This window comes from Hypanus sabinus, chromosome 9 (genome assembly GCF_030144855.1).
Source record: "Hypanus sabinus isolate sHypSab1 chromosome 9, sHypSab1.hap1, whole genome shotgun sequence".
In the NCBI taxonomy this organism is placed as follows: Eukaryota; Metazoa; Chordata; class Chondrichthyes; order Myliobatiformes; family Dasyatidae; genus Hypanus; species Hypanus sabinus.
Genome location: NC_082714.1, coordinates 11,297,959 through 11,314,563, shown reverse-complemented (window position 1 = coordinate 11,314,563; position 16,605 = coordinate 11,297,959). Strand labels below are relative to the sequence as shown.

The 16,605-nt window shown below is 41.7% G+C and overlaps 1 protein-coding gene across 2 annotated transcripts in view; it reads right to left on the bottom strand.

The window, feature by feature from the left end:
- Positions 1-1,317: 1,317 nt before the first annotated feature.
- LOC132399089 (Na(+)/H(+) exchange regulatory cofactor NHE-RF2) overlaps positions 1,318-16,605 on the bottom strand; it is a 163,136-nt gene continuing 147,848 nt past the window's right edge. The window contains exon 6 of one of the 2 annotated variants that reach the window (XM_059979044.1): positions 1,318-3,623. In XM_059979044.1, the coding sequence (XP_059835027.1) occupies positions 3,465-3,623 (159 nt within the window). In that variant the 3' untranslated portion in view covers positions 1,318-3,464. Of the gene's footprint in view, positions 3,624-14,773; positions 14,867-16,605 lie in introns of those variants that run through there. The other variant, XM_059979045.1, reaches the window with a different exon arrangement.

Below are 16,605 nucleotides of genomic sequence, written 5' to 3'. Positions count from 1 at the left end.
GTGGCCACTGAGTTTATATCAGCACATTAAATTCATTTTCTTCCAGGCATTTATAGAAAAAATAAAGAAATATAGTCCTCCAAGAGGTGTGGAGGCTTGCGTGATTCCATGACTTGGAGAGCTATGTGAGCTGGAGTCAGGGCCTTGCGCTCTGATTCTTGGTAGGGTCATCCATGCTAAACAGGTCAAAGGGTAGAGGCCATACTAGGAGGTCCATTGGTCCTCCAGTTTTGGGGCTTCAGCTCAGGGCTAACAACCCTGACTGGTCGAAAAAAACTTGCTGTGGAAACTGCAATGAAAGGTCCTTCTATGTGTGTGTGAGATGGTATTGGCCAAGGACAGATAGAGATGGAGGACCTTCATTGCTGCCCTAAGCACCAGCAGCATAACGGGCAGCAACAAATGAACAAAAGAAAGAAATACAATAGAGCTTTTGAAAAGTTATACATAACAAAGGCTGGCAAATATCCAGTGTGCAGAAGAGGGTACATTGTGCCAATAATAGATAAAAAAAAAAGTCAATAAGTGATAAAATAGTACTGAGGACATATGGTCTGTAGAGTTCTTGAATGGAACCCTCAGAGATCCTCACTGCACTCACATCTTGGCCTCCTCAACAGGTTGGTTTGTTGTCAGCCATGCCTTTAGTCCTAAACACTGGAATTACATCCCAAAACTTCCCTTTCAGTGTCTCCTTCTTCTCCACAGAGGTTAACTTGCTGATGCACTGTGGGTTCAAAACCTATCAGAGTGATTGGCAGCTTTAACTCGGGTAGCTTAAGGTGAAGGATGAGTTTTATTTGACACACATGCATCGAAACACACAATGAAGTCCATTGCTTCTGTCAACCGTCAACACTGTCCAAGGATGTGCTGGGGACAGCTCACAATTGTCGCCAACATGAAATGCCCACAACTTACTAACACTCACCTGTATGTACAGAAACAGGCCATTCAGCCCATCTAATCCATCCTGGCCTGGTCTTCTGCCTAGTCCCACCTAACTGCACCCATACCATGGCCTTCCATACCGCTCTCATCCACGCACCTATCCAAACTTCTCTTAAACATTGCAATTGGACCTGCATCTAACACTTCCACAGAATTCCTCTACCTTTGGAATGTGGAGGGAATCCCACATGTTCACATGGAGGATGTACAAACTCCTCACAGACAGCGGCGGGAATTAACCCCTGAACGGTGATTGCTGGCACTTTGAAGAATTTATACTCTGTGTATACTGCCATGCCATGCCTCCCTCCCCCCTTGACAACGGACAATTAAAAAGGACTATGGTTCAATGAATCAAAAGCTCTGTCATGCTGAAATATATTTATTAACCATATACAGTATGCACATAGCACAGTCTATAATACAAGTTACGGAAATGTGCTTATTTGAGTTTTCCAAACTAAGGCATAATGAGGGCACAAATCAATGGAATCAGAAGTCTGCGTGTTTGTACTAACTTCATTTAAATAGATGTCCGACTCGTATTATTAACTGCAAAGTATTCAGCAATGAAGCAAAGATAATTCAGCAGAGTTGGCTGAGACATCAATTTAAACATTTCAACACCACCACTCTCCTCAATTCTCCACCCTTCCCTAACCTGCTGTACTTTCCAGGAGTGGATTTTCAGTATTTTCAAATAAGTATTAAAACTAAAGCAAATAATAAAAAAAAACTAGCAGATTCTCAAAATAGAAAATACACAAAAAAATAACTGTGAATACTCAATCAGTCAGCATCATCTGTGGAGAGATAGAGTTGATACGTCAGGGTTAGCTTATCAGAGAGGTTCAGATGAAAGATTATTGACCGGGAATTTAACTGTTTCTGTCCTGCCGAGTATCCCCACCAATTTGTCAAAAGAGCTTTTGAAAGTTCTTTCACTTTTTTCCAGCATGAAATATCAAAGGTCACATTAAACTTGATTACCCAAGCCTCTTGTGAAATGTTTCTCGGTAATCAATAGCAGGAGCGCATACATACTATTCCTAAAGTGGCACCCAAGTCTGTCCACCTTGGGTTCAAAATATCGGCTTGGGATTGGATAAAAGACAAAAATTAAGAATGAAGCTCTGAAACAGTGAGAAATTGTTAGTCCAGATGATGCAGACTGCTGCAAAAGAGACTCATTTTCAGCAGAAATGTACAGGCACAGAATAAAGTTAATGAAATTTAAACATGGATCATTAGAAATTACCAGAAAGCAGGTGCTGGTTAGTCGCTAAAGTATCCTCTCTCTTACCAAAACTATTCTCTTTACAATTTTCAACAATTGCAGCAAATCCATCATCATCGACCCCAAACTTGTTTTTTCCCTCTACATTCTACCCATCTCAAATGACCACAGACCCACAGGGATTCTTAGAATACAGCGAAAATAAATGTCACTATTCTATTCAATAGGGAGCAGCTTGCACATCCATGAATGTTATATCTAGTTAGTACCAATGACTTTACAATTTGAGTTACTACGTTCAATTAAAGTGTGGTCAAATTAAGCATATTTCTGAATTTTCTAATGATCCCGATTCATTATGAAATGTGTCTGTCGATTATGAGATAATGACTGAAAGAATTAAATGCATGTTACAAATCTGAAATGGTACTCTGCCAATATTTCATCTCCATAGACTCCCTAATGTGCACTCCCTTGAAATAACACAGTTCACTTCATAACGGATTACTATCAATTAAAAACCTCATGAAAATATTCTGAAGGGAAAAATGTAAAAAATATTTTCAGTGCTGCTTAAAACAGCAGTTAGCATACAAAAAGAGTTAATACATGTCTTATGCGCAGTAATCTGGTCCCTTTATATAGTGTATTACATTAAGGCTGTAATGCTTAGGAACGCTCATCTCTCCTTCCACCAATCTCACGTTATCTAAGTTGTCATTAAACTTAGTAAGACTTTGCAATTAAACCACTGTCCGGTGAAATGGAACTGTGACAATATAAAAGACCAGGTATGGAGAGACATTTCTAGCCAGGCAGCTCTGAAAACACTGAAGAAGTAGTCACAGACGACTTTAGTGAGTGGTTTTATCGCCTGCAGGTTAATGACATCAAACAAGAACTTTGCACAGGGGATAGCATAAAAGACTAATTCTGCTTCACAAAATGACTGTGGCCCCAATCATTCTAGCCCATTTGGAGTATAAAAAATTTGGGTCACAAGCACAAATGGGAAACCAGTCGGTGAAAGACATACGTCAGATCACGAGCAGGGTTAGAACCACACCACCGTAGATCTGTTCAAGGTATATACTAAGCTAAAAGCAAGTAGCTAGCTTGAAAAAAGAAAGGAAAGCTTTGGTCACGGTCTTCTAACAATCACGTTAACAGGCGATTTTTTTTTTTACTCTGCCATGACAGCAAGTAGATAAGTGAAGATTAATTAACTGAAGATGCCAAAGGTCAGGCTCAGTGAAGAGTTCAACGGGACAGTCCGTTAAAAGTTGCTGAAGATTTCATGCTTCTTGTTCCAATCCATCTGAGGTGCCCTCTTGTTCTTGCGGTTAGCCTGCATCTTCTCTCGGGTTTCCGCCGCTGTGGGACTCAAATTCAATCCACTCTCTACAAATGGATCACTGTCCATGTCTCCTTTCACCTACAAGAATGAAAATAAAACAAAAAAAATCCATCAGTAACAGGAAAGAAGGTTGAGTCGTGTTATACACTCAGTGGACATTTTATTAGGTACACCTACTCATTAATGTATATATTTAATCAGCCAGTTGCGTGGCAGCCACTCAACGCAAAAAAAACATGCTGACGTGGTCGTGATTGTTCAGACCAAACATCAGAATAGGGAAAAAATGTGATCTAAGTGACTTTGGCCATGGAATGAATAATGGTGCCAACCGGTGTGGCTTGAGTGTTTCAGAAACTGTTGATCTCCTGGGGCTTTCACGCACAACAGTCTCTAGAGTTTACAGAGAATGGTGTGAGAAACAAAAAACAGGATCTAGTGAGTGAAAATGCCTTGTTAATGAGAGAGGTCAGAGGAGAATGGTTCAAACTGACAGGAAGACAACAGTAACTCAAATAACCACGTGTTACAACAGCAGTGTTCAGAAAAGCATCTCTGAATGCACAACCTATCGACCTTTGAAATGGATGGGCTACAGCAGCAGAAGACCATAAACATGCACTAGGTGGCCACTTTATTAGGTACAGGAGATACATAATAGAGCGGCCATTCAGTGTATAAGACAAGTTGGTGACATAGCTCAGCAAGGTGACTGCAAGGACGATGCTTCAACTACTCAGAGTATGTGATGATAGGGTGGACTTGTGACTGTATTACCAGAGGAACAGTGCATCATAATCCTACCAGGGTAGTATTCAATCTGACTGTACCAACTTAATTCTTCAACTTCCAGTAATCTGCTCTGTCCCAGGCTCTTCCTGATCTACCCGGCTCTTCTGACACCCTCCCCAATCCCCCCCCACCCATTTCTTTTCCCTCCTCTGCCTATCAGCCATGCACCCCTCCCCAGTGGTTCCCCTCTCTGATGCTCCCATCTGCCCTGTCAACCCCCCTCACTTGATTCCACACTCCAGTTTCCTCTCCATTGTCTTCATACAGTTGCATCCACCTGTCACCTCCCAGCATTCTCAGTCACCCTCCTCCCCCAGATTCATCCATAACTTGCCTCTAACCTTCACCTCGTTATACATATCTCCATCCTATATTTCAGTCCCAATGAAGGGTCCCGCCCAAAACACTGACTTTGTGAGAAATGGTGGAACACTTAGAATTGGAGAGGGTCCAGAGGAGGTTTAAAAAAGCAATCCCAGGAATGAAGGGATTAATGTATGAACAGCTTTTGATGGCTCTGGGCCTGTACTTGGTGGAGCTTAGAAGTTTGGGGGGGTGGGATCTCATTGAAACTTATCAAATATTGGAAGTTCTAGATAGAGTGGATTTGGAGAGCATATTTCTAAATAGTGGGGGAGTCTAGAACCAGAGGGCATAGCCTCAGAATAGAAGGACACCCCTTTTGAACAGAGATGAGATGAAATTTCTTTATCCAGGGGGTTGTGAAACTGTAGAATTCACCTCTGCAGATGGCTGTAAGGGCCAAATCATTGAATATATTTAAAGCAGAAGTTGAAAGGTTCTTAATTATTAAGAATGTCAATGGTTATGAGAAGGAGGCAGAGAATGGGGTTGAGAGAGATGTTCAATGAGCCACCACAGATAGGTGGAGCAGACTTGATGGGTTGAATGGCCAAGGTGTGTGGTGGAGAAGGCAGTTTCAATTTTGCCATTCAGAAGGAAGCTGCACAAATACTCGCAAGAAAAGGCAGGAGAATGGGATGAGCTGCACTGCTCATGGGTTAAACCAGTATGATCTTGATGGGCCGAACTGGCCACCTTCCATGCTGGAATTTGTCTGACTCCATGAATTGGGTGGGAGGGACTCGTGTGGGGCAGCGACCAGATTGTTTGAGAGAATCTTAACAAGCTTAGGACTCAGAAGGAGAAATTTCTTTAGCTAGAGGGTGGTGAATCATTGGAATTCATCACTATAGACGGCGATGGAGGCCAAGTTGTTGGGTATATTTAAAGCAGAGGATTTTAGGTTCTTGATTTGTTAAGAATGTCAAAGGCCAAGGGGAGAAGGCAGGAGAATGGAGTTGTGAGAGATAATGTGTCAGCAATGATGGAAGAGTAGACTCAATGGGCCTAATTCTGCTCCTATGTCTTATGATCTTGTTGAGAGTGTGCCAATCAAAAGAGAGCCACTCCACCCAATCCCAGTATCCCGAGTTTGGTCAGTAATTTTGCTGGTCATAGCTCTTAAAGTCCATATCCAAACACTGCTAAAATACAGAGATGGTCTCTGCAGCTATCATCCATTTAGACAGCAGTTTCCACATCCCCACTGCCACTTAGGTGAAAAACAACTCCCTGATCTCCCTGCTAATCCTTTCAGAAGCATAGCACATCATAGAAACCAGCTTCCATCCCCCACACCAAGAACTCCATATACACTTTTCTCAGCCTCAGTAAAACAGCCAACATAATCAAAAACCGTACCCCCCAACATTCTCTCTTTGCCCCCCTCCCATCGGGCAGAGAATACAAAGTTCTGAAAGCACGTATCACTAGGCTCAAGGTTGGCTTCTAATCTGTTGTTATAAGACCAGTGAATGATACTCTTAAGTCAGGATGATAAGGATGGACTCTTGACGTCTCACTCTACTTTGTTATGGCCTTGCACCTTATTGTCTATCTGCACTGCAATTTCTCTGCAACTGTAACACTTCGTTGTTGCTATTCCCTCAGTGCACTGATGCAATGAAATGATCTGTATGGATGGCGTACAGAAGTTTTTCATTGCACTCCAGCACACTGGGCAATAATAAATCAATTTACATTTCTCCCCTCTGCCTATTGACCTCACTGCCAAGGGAAATATTTTATTTATTTTATTCTATTTAGAGATAATAGCTTGGTAACAGGCCCTTCCGGCCCAACGAGCCGTGCAACCAATTAACCTACTAACCCGTACGTCTTCAGAATGTGGGCTGAAACTAGAGCACTGGAGGATATCCACACAATCACAGGGGAACGTACAAACTCCTTACGGGCAATAAAGTTCAAAGTAAATTTATTATCAAAGTACATATATGTCACCACATACAACCCTGAGATTCATTTTCTTGTGGGCATACTCAACAAATCTATACAGTAATAACCATAACAGAATCAACTGAAAGACCACACCTACTTGGGCGTTCAACCAGAGTGCAAAAGACAGCAAACTGTGAAAATACCAAAAGAAATAAACAATATTAATAAATAAATAAGCAATAAATATTGAGAGCATAACATGAAGGGAGTCCCTCGGTTGTGGGAAATTATCAGTAATGGTGCAAGGGAAAATGAGTGAAGTTTTCCCCTTTGGTTCAAGAGACTGATGGCTGAGGGTAGTGACTGTTCTTGAACCTAGTGGTGTGAGTCCTGAGGCTCCTGTGGTCTCTTCCTCATGGCATCAGTGAGAAGAGACACTGTCCTGGGTGATGGGGGTCCATGATGATCATGATGATGGATGCTGCTTTCCTGCAGCAAATATTCATGTATGGTCAATGATGGGGAGGGCTTTTCCAGTGATGGACTGGGTACGATAGGATGGCAGCCATAACTAAAGCCAGGTCGCAGGCACTTTAATAACGTTATCCACGGTGCAGCTCTCCTACTAACTCTAAATTCCTCCTAATTTTGTCTGCATTGAGTGTTGAAAATTCTCTGCTGTGCAGTTTATAAAAAAAAAGGCTCCATTCCAAGCATATTTGCAAATTAGAATTTGAAATGTTCAAAGATCAAAGTTTCCAGTTGTGGCACTATTCATAGAACAAACTGCCTTAAAACAGAAGCTGGCTTTGCAGCTATAATTAGGACACTGCTGCATTTGTATTCAGATCGCAAGTGTATTATATTTGTAATTAAGGCACTTCGACAATCCAATTCATATTATTAACATTTCTTTACGTTATAATTGCTATAATTGAACCAAATAAGTTTCATTTAACCATCTGATTAGATCTTTTCCAGCAGCTATATGAAGAAAATAAAAATACACTCAAAAACAACCAGCGTTCCCCATACAATATAGAACGCCTTCAAGGAGCAGGAAGGTGTCGAGGGTTGCAATTATATATGTTCTGATTCAAAGAGAACAGGGCTTTTAATTATAGTCTTGTTTCTGCCAACAAACACCCATCCTTGCACCTCATCTTATGATAAAACTTGGGATCTTTCCTACTCGCTAAACTTCATTAAAATGTTCCATAATACTGATTCCACGACCTATAGACATTATATATACAGACACACACATATATACATATTATCGTATGTGTTGTACTGACCACTATGCTAATGGGCTGCCCTATATATCAAATATTTGTGTGTATGTATATATATAGGGCAGCCCATTAGCACAACACTTTAAAGTACAGACGACTCTGGTTCAGTTCCTGACGCTGCCTGTAAGGAGTTCTCCCTGTCACCACATGAGTTTCCTCCGGGTGCTCCGGAGTCCAAAGATGTACCTGTTGGTAGGCTGATTGGTCATTGTGAATTGTCCTGGGATTAGGCTGGGGTTAAATGGGAAGATTGCTGGGTGGTATGACTCGTATATACTTGTGTTTTTTTATATAGTTATATTTACACAATTTATATATATTTGAACAATGCCTTCCTTTGCACATTCTTTTTATCAGTCTATTTATGATAAGCTTTTAGAATCCTATTGTACTTCTCTATTTTCCTGTGAATGCCTGCAAGAAAATGAACCTCAAGGTATCACATGGTGACATATTTGTAACTGATAATAAACTTAAGGTGACTTTTGAGTATCTCAAAACAATTGCCATTCGTGAATTCTAGAATGTCAAACAAAAATTACTGATAGAGGGGATCGTGTAAAACTGCTGACCAAATGTTCACACAGTTATGCAAATTAGATCAAGATTGCTTCCACTGGAACAGAACCTCCTTTCAGAAACTATCAGTCTTTCATTTTTTTTCTTCAGTGCAGATTTCTGCTTTATAAAATGGCCTAATTTTACATTGACCTGCTCTTGACAGGATGTTCCTTCTCATGAGATACTTTCTGATATCTTTAAAATAACACACTCAGTGGCCACTTTATTAGGTACACCCGTGCTCCTCCTTATTAATGCAAATATCTAATCAGCCAATAATTTTATTCAATGCATAAAAGCACTCAGACATGGTCAAGAGGTTCAGTTGTTGTCCAGAGCAAACATCAGAATGGGGAAGAAATGTGATCTGAGTGACTTTTGACTGTGGAATGATTGTTGGTGCCAGACGGGGTGGTTTGAGTATCTCAGAAACTGCTCATCTCTTAAGATTTTCATGCACAGCAGCCTCTAGAGAGCTTATAGAGAATAGTGCAAAAAACAAAAAAAAAATCTAGTGAGTGGCATTTCGGAGGGGAAAAACACCTTGTTAATGTTCCACCAGCATTTTGTGCGTGTTGCTTGAATTTCCAGCATCTGCAGATTTCCTCGTGTTTGCCTTGTTAACGATAGAGGTCAGAGGAGAATTTCCAGACTGGTTCAAGCTGGCAGAAAGGCGACAGCAACTGAAATAACATCATGTTACAACAATGGTGTGCAGAAGGACATCTCTGAATGCACAAGATATCAAACCTTGGATTACTACAGAAGAGGACCACACTAGGATCCGCTCCTGTGACTGATAAGTGGCCAGTGAGTTTATATGAAGGATGCAATTGTACTGGCGAGAGGACAGAGAAGATTTAGCTGATTGTTGCCCTGGAATGGAGGACTTCAGTTATGGGGAGAGAATGGATAGATTGAGTTTGCTTTCCCTGGAGTAAAGGGAGGTGGGGTGATCAGTAAGATGTATACAAGATTATGAGAAGCATTGACGGTGTAGCCAGTCTTTTTTTCCCCCATGGTAGGGATATCAGAAACAAGAGGAATAAGTTTTACTGGGAATCAGAGGGGCAAGTTAACTGTTTTACCCATCTCTTCTTCTCACTGCCACACAGGGTGAAATAATACATTTAAGAGACATTTACATACTTAAACAGACAAGACATAGAAGGATATAGGGTTCTATTATGGAGAAACTGGATTGGTGCACAGTACTGTGCAAAGGTCTTAGGTACAGGTAGATATACTTAGGATTAAGATCTTAATTAGGCCTAAGATTTTATATTTTACTTTACTGAGATACAGAATAAAATAGAATAGGCCCTTTGAGCCATGCCACCCAGCAATCCCACAGTTTAACTCTATCCTAATCACAGGACAATTTACAATGACCAATTTAATCTACCAATCAGTACGTCTTTTGGACCATGGGAGGAAACCCATATGGTCATAGGAAGAACAAACATACTCCTTACAAGCAGCGGCAGGAATTGAATCCAGGTCTCCTTACTGCAAAGTGTTGTGCTAACCACTACACTACCGTGCTGTCTATGCATAATGCAGTATTTGTTAATGTGAATGGGAGAGTGAGTTTGTAGATCTGGCAGGATCAAAAGATGTTGGGAATGGTGGGGGTGGAGCACTGCAGGAGGAGAGTGGGGACAGGTGGCAGAGAAAGAGTGCCAGGGGCTGGGGGTGGTGCAGGTGCAGACACACCCAGCCCTGAGACACCAGGCAAGCTCATTTGATTCCAAATGATCATTACAAAATGTCTCTCTGGTGCTTCCTGCTCCCTCCACTCTCCCTTCCCATTTTTGCCACCATGATTCCCCTCTCCTGGCCCCCCTCCCACTCTCAGTCCACAATAGAGACCCAAATCAGAATCAGGTTCATCATCACTCACACACGTCATGTTTTTTTTTGTGGGAGCAGTACAGTGCAATACATAAAATTACTACAGTACTGTGCAAAAGTCCGAGCTCCCTAGCTATATATACACGTGGCCTAAGACTTTTGCACGGTACTATTGATGGGCAAAACGGTTGCCATGGATGCAGTGAGCTGCTTCTGTGCTCTGGAAGAACCTCTGAAAGCATCCAGATATCACTCGAGTTGATTTACCACTTAGAAACATAAAAAACCTATAGCACAATACAGGCCCTTGGCCGACAATGCTGTGCCAAACATGTCCTTAGGAACTACCCATTGGACTCTATGTTTCTAAGCTCCATGTACCTATCCAAGAGACTCTTAAAATACCTTATTGTATGCGCCTCCACCACCGTTGCTGGCAATGCCTACACATCATTCCATGCAATCACCACTCTGCGTAAAAAACTCCTAATCATATTACGCCTCTCCAAATGTTCATAAATGCTGCCTCTCAGGATCTTTTCCAACAACTTACCAACCACCGAAGTAAGACTCACCGGTCTATAATTTCCTAGGTTATCTCTACTCTCTTTCTTGAATAACAAAATGACATCTGCAATCCTCCAATCCTCTGGAACCACTCTCATCCCCATTGATGATGCAAAGATCATTGCCCGAGGCTCAGCAATCTCCTCCCTCACCTCCCACAGTAACCTGGGGGTACATCTCATCCGATCCGAATGAGATGTACTCCAGCTTATGTATCGAACTTATGCCAGCTAATTTGTTAGCCCCCCCCAATTTCTTATTCTGGCTTCTGTCCCATTCCTTTCCAGTCTTGATGGAGGGTCTTGGCTTGAAACATCGACTGTTTATTCCACTCCGTGGACACTGCCTGATTCCTTAAAGTTGTTAGAGCCAGGATTGGTAATGGGATAAGCTCTCTCTACCTATTAAATGCTCCCAATTGCATGCATCTCAAATAGCCTCTGACAACCAAGCCCAGCTCCTGGCCTTTACGTGTGGCTTACTGGTGACTTAAAACCAGTTGCTTCGGGCAGACGGAGCTTGTCAGCCGTGGTTGGCAGCTCATCCAGGAGAAAAAAGCGCTGAGCTCAAACCTTTGCTTCCCTGTGTCTCTACTGACTCATAGGGAAGGCTTCGGGAGTAAAACCCTGAGCAAAAAATCTGGAGCTGGAATCCTTAAGTCATCCCTACATCGACTTCAATGCTGACTGGCAACTCCCAGTGCCAAAGTGTATCAGTCTCTGTGTGGAGCCTACTGCACGGGCAACAGCTTGCTCTCGATATTATATTGCTCTAGTTTGTGTATCACATTGACAGCTAGGACACGATGTCCATCGTCGACCCCTACCAAAGGAGGGCCTAATAGTAGATGCTTCCTGATCTGCTGAGAACCTTCAGCATCTTGTGTGTGTTGCTGGTGACAACTGTGTCTAATTGGGAAAATGCAGGAAAACTCAAGGAGCACTCAAGTCAATCAGGCTGTTCCTCTCATTATAGGGAGGATAAAGAGGAAGAATTAGTCAGAGATGGGAGGAAATAAAACACAAGAAGCAATACCAACCTCCTCATTTCCAAGATGATCTCCAAATCATGCCAACCACTCTGGAAAACAGTTGCCCACACCCATGCCCTTATCAACATGTCCATCCTGGTCACTCTCTCTCCACATCACCACCCACTCCTTTGGACCGAAGCTTAAAAATGTGGACCACCAGCCTCAAGGACAGGTTTTTATTAAAATAAAAGGACAACATTTATTGAACTCTTGTACAAGATGGACTCTTCATTTCACAATCTACCTTGCATCTCATTGTCCACCTGCATTGCACTCACTGTGCAACTGTAGCACTGGAGTCTGCACCCTCTAAGAGGACCACAACCTTGTTGTAAGGTTTGAATGCTTGCCTCCATGACCCAGTGAGCTAAGTTGGCTGGAGCCCAACTCCCCTCCTATATCTTATGTTCTCAGATACAGAGAACAAGATTTTAAAAATATCCGTTAGTAGGTTAATTGGTCATTGTAAGTGTCTTCTTACAATGTTAAATTTGAGGTTGTCAATGTTCCTGGTGGCAAGGCTCCAGGTCCAGAAGGGCCGATTCCGCACTGTATTTCAAAATCAATAAATTAACTTTAAAATGTTCCAAATACAAAGACACACAGAAATATCCATCCAGGTAATTGCTCCTGCCTTCAAATGATTGATGTCAGGGCGACCAATCCAACAACTTGTAACATCTTGCTTTGATAATGGGAGGCCCGCCTTTGATCTCGTCTCTCTCCAATGAAGAGAGAAGAGACACTAAAAGGTCATTGTGCAAGACCAGCATTAACTGCAAAGGAAGGTTTACAATAAATCATTTCTTTCATCAAAAGGAAACCACTCCTTGCTCACAGGAGAGAAGATCAAGTGTTTATCTCTGTTCCCTCATTAGGGCTGTAGTAGACACAAGACCATAAGATATAGGAGCAGAAGTAGGCCAGTCGGCCCATTGAGTCTGCTCCACCATTCAATCATGGGCTGATCCAATTCTTTCAGTCGTCCCCACTCCTCTGCCTTCTCCCCATACTCTTTGATGCTCTGGCTAATCAAGAACCTATCTATCTCTTCCTTAAATGCACCCAGACTTGGCCTCCACAGTTGCCCATGGCAACAAATTCCACAGATCTACCACTCTCTGACTAAAGTAATTTCTCCGCACCTCGAAGTTAGGCGATGGGTTAAGGGATGTGAGGGATTCTCCATTAATCTGCTGATGAATAAATAAAATCAATTTATACATGCGGTGTGCTAGTTTTATCCTTTAAAGAGGTGGCCTGCTTCTGACGCTGCTAATTTTTGTACAGACAGATATACAGTTGCAAGAAAAAGTTTGTGAATCTTTTTTCAATTACCTGATTTTTTGCATTAATTGCTCATAAAATCTAGTCTGATCTTCATCTAAGTCACAATAATAGACAAACACAATCTTGGCTGAACGAATAACACCCAAACAATTGTACTACTTCTTGTCAATACTAACTACACCTTTTAAACAATCACAGTCTAGGTGAACCTCTGGGGTAATGCCTTCTACAAAAGCTAATTGAAGTCAGGTGTTCCAATCAATGGAATAAGATTGGAGGTGTGGGTTGTAGACGTGTCCTGCCCTAGAAAAAAGACACACAAAGTCAGGTTACTGAGAGAGCCTGCTCTTCTCAAGAAAGATCTGTTTATGTGCACCATACCTTGATCAAAATTACTTTCAGAGGACCTTTGTAGAGATACAAAGCTGGAAAAGGCTACAAAAACATTTCTAAAAACCCTAGTGCTCATCTGTTCACAGTAAGAGAAATTGTCTACAAATAGAGAAAATTAAGTACCCTTGCTACTCTCCCTAGGGGTGGGAGTCCTGCAAAGATCACACCAAGAGCACAACGTACAACACTGAAGGAGGTGAGAAAGAACCCAAGGGTAACAGCAAAAGACCTCTGGAAATCTCTAGAACTTGCTCAAGCGTCTGTTCATGTATCTGCTATAAGAAAAACACTGAAGAAGAATGGTGTTCATGGAAGGACACCACGAAGGAATCCTCTGCTCCCCAAAGTACACATTGCTGCATGTCTCAAGTTTGCAAAAGACCACCTGGATGCTTCACAATGTCCTGTGGACAGATAAGACCAAAATTAAACTTTGTAGCAGAAAAGCATACTGCTATGTTTGGAGGAAAAGGGCACTGCACACCAGCACCGAAACCTCATCCCAACTGTGAAGCATGGTGGATGGAGCATCATGGTTTGGCGCTGCTTTGCTGCCTCAGGGCCTGGGCAGCTTGCAATCATTGAGGGAACAATAAATTCAAAATTGTATCAAGATATTTTACAGGGGAATGTCAAGGTAGCAGTCTGTCACATTAAATTTGATTGAAGTTGGATGATGCGATGAGACAATGATCTGAATCTGAAAAAAATGTTTTAGAATGACCAAGTCAGAGTCCAGACCTTAATCCAATTGAGAAGTTGTGGCATGACATGAAGAGGGCTGATCATGCAAGGTATCCCAGAAATACTGATGAAATGAAACGGTTTTGTATGGAGGAATGCTTTGAAATACCTCCTCGCCATTGTGCAAGTCTGATCAGCTGCTACAGGAAACATTTGGTGGAGGTTACTGCTGCTAACTGTTTACCAGTTGTTTACCATATTGTTTACCAGTTACTAAATACAAGGATTCACATACATTTTCCACCCTGGATTGTGAATGATTGAACAATATGTTCAATAAAGACAAGTACTATTGTTTCTGTTATTAGTTTAGGCAGACTACATCTCTATTATTGTGACTTAGATGAAGATCAGATCACATTTTATGAGTAATTAATGCAGAAAACTATGTAATTGCAAAAGGTTCACAAACTTTTTCTTGCAAATATATGTGCCACAGGTGTCATTTGAATGAATTGTCCAAGAGACATCAGACATCTTGCTTCAAGCACCTCATTCCGGACCAATATCCTCCACATCAACATTCAGACCTGTTAGATTAGGGTGTAGAATTATTATTTTTCTCGTACTTTTCTTGTAGTTTAACATTCCTTTGTTTATTTGTATTTTTATATAATCATCTAGACACATGTAACTGTTCAGTGAATTTTTCAGTAATTATGGGAGTTGCTTCTGTTATTTTCTAGAAGCTTCTCAGTTTTTCTGGAGCAGGTGTCATGAATCTGGATATTTTATTGATTAATCACTATCACTGGAATTTGGTTTATCTCTAGTCTGAGTATCAGACGACCACAACTTTATCTTAGTCTTTCTTTCTTTGCTCTTTGTTCCTGTAACACTTAACAAAATGACCATAAGCAACAAGTTAGTAGGTTCTTGATTGGTTAGGGCATGAAAGGCGGAGACAGGAGATTGAGAGGGAAATGGATCAGTACGATGAAATGGTGGAGCAAACTTGATGGGCCAAATGTCCCAATACTGCTCCTATATCTCATGGTCTAAGCTTTATGTCTCATTCTTGGCTTCCGACGAACCTCTGGACTGCAAAAGCACCAGGATCTAACTGATCCCATTGGGTATGCGGAAAGAATTTATTTTAATTCTATTTTTCCTCAGAAGTATTGATGGACCAGCAGTCAGCCAATCTGAGAAACTCACTCTAATCACATTTATCTATAGACAAGGAGGGGCTGGGTGGGCAAGCTAACTGGTGGACTGCCGAAGCATCTTGGTCACAACCATGGTGGAGCAGGGAACACCACTCTTTTATCTCCTTATTCCCTTCCAGAGAAGGCAGTAAACAAATGTTCATTGGGGGTGGGGGGGGTGGAGGAGAGACAGAGAGATGGAGAGGGAGGGAGAGAGAGAGAAGAAACTTGAATAGCACACACAAAATAGAGCAGGAATTCAGCAGGTCAGGCAACATTCATAGAGGGGAGTAAACTGTTGACATTTCTGGCAAACCCCTTCCTCAGGACTGGAAAGGAAGGGGAGGAAAAAAAAAACTAGAATATTCTTGACTGAATGAAATGGATAAACTTGTCTATTTTCTCTAAAGTTCCCAAATCAAAATACGATGGGGCAGCACGGCAGCGCAGAGTTTAGCATAATGTTATTACAGTGTCAGTGACCCAGATTCAATTCTTGCCACTCTCTGTAAAGAGTTTGTACGTTCTCCTTGTGATTGCACGGCTTTCTTCCGGGTGCTCCAGTTTCCTCCCACATTCCAAAGCTGGTAGGTTAACTGGTCACAAGGTTGTAGTTGGATGGGGTGGGTTCGTTTGAGCTGCAAGGACCTGTTACTGTATTGCAACCTGGGGTCCACAGAACCCTTACTTAATGGTATTGGTCAATGGCATAAAAAAGGTTGGGAACCCCTGCTCAAAATATACAAACGTAGGCCCAGTCCCTTTCCTTAGAAATCAATTGCCTGAATAACATTGACAATAATGAACCTGTGTAGCAACTTGGAACTGGTGATACTCAATAAAACAAACAGGAAAAAGTAATCCACTCTATGCAATTAGTCAGCAATCTAAAATGTAAATAAAGTTTGATTTGCAGTCTCGAGAATGCTTGTGTTGTCTGCGCAGTATCATGGAGCAGGAAGAATGATGGTCATCACCCATATAAACATTTAAACAGCTGTTAGCTACAGGGCCAAGGTTTAAAAGCTCCATTGTGAGATTAAGCTAAATTCAATTTCTCTCTGACTGGGGGCCAAATGGCCTCTTTCTGAGCCATGAACACCCCTGATGTGGTCCAGTAA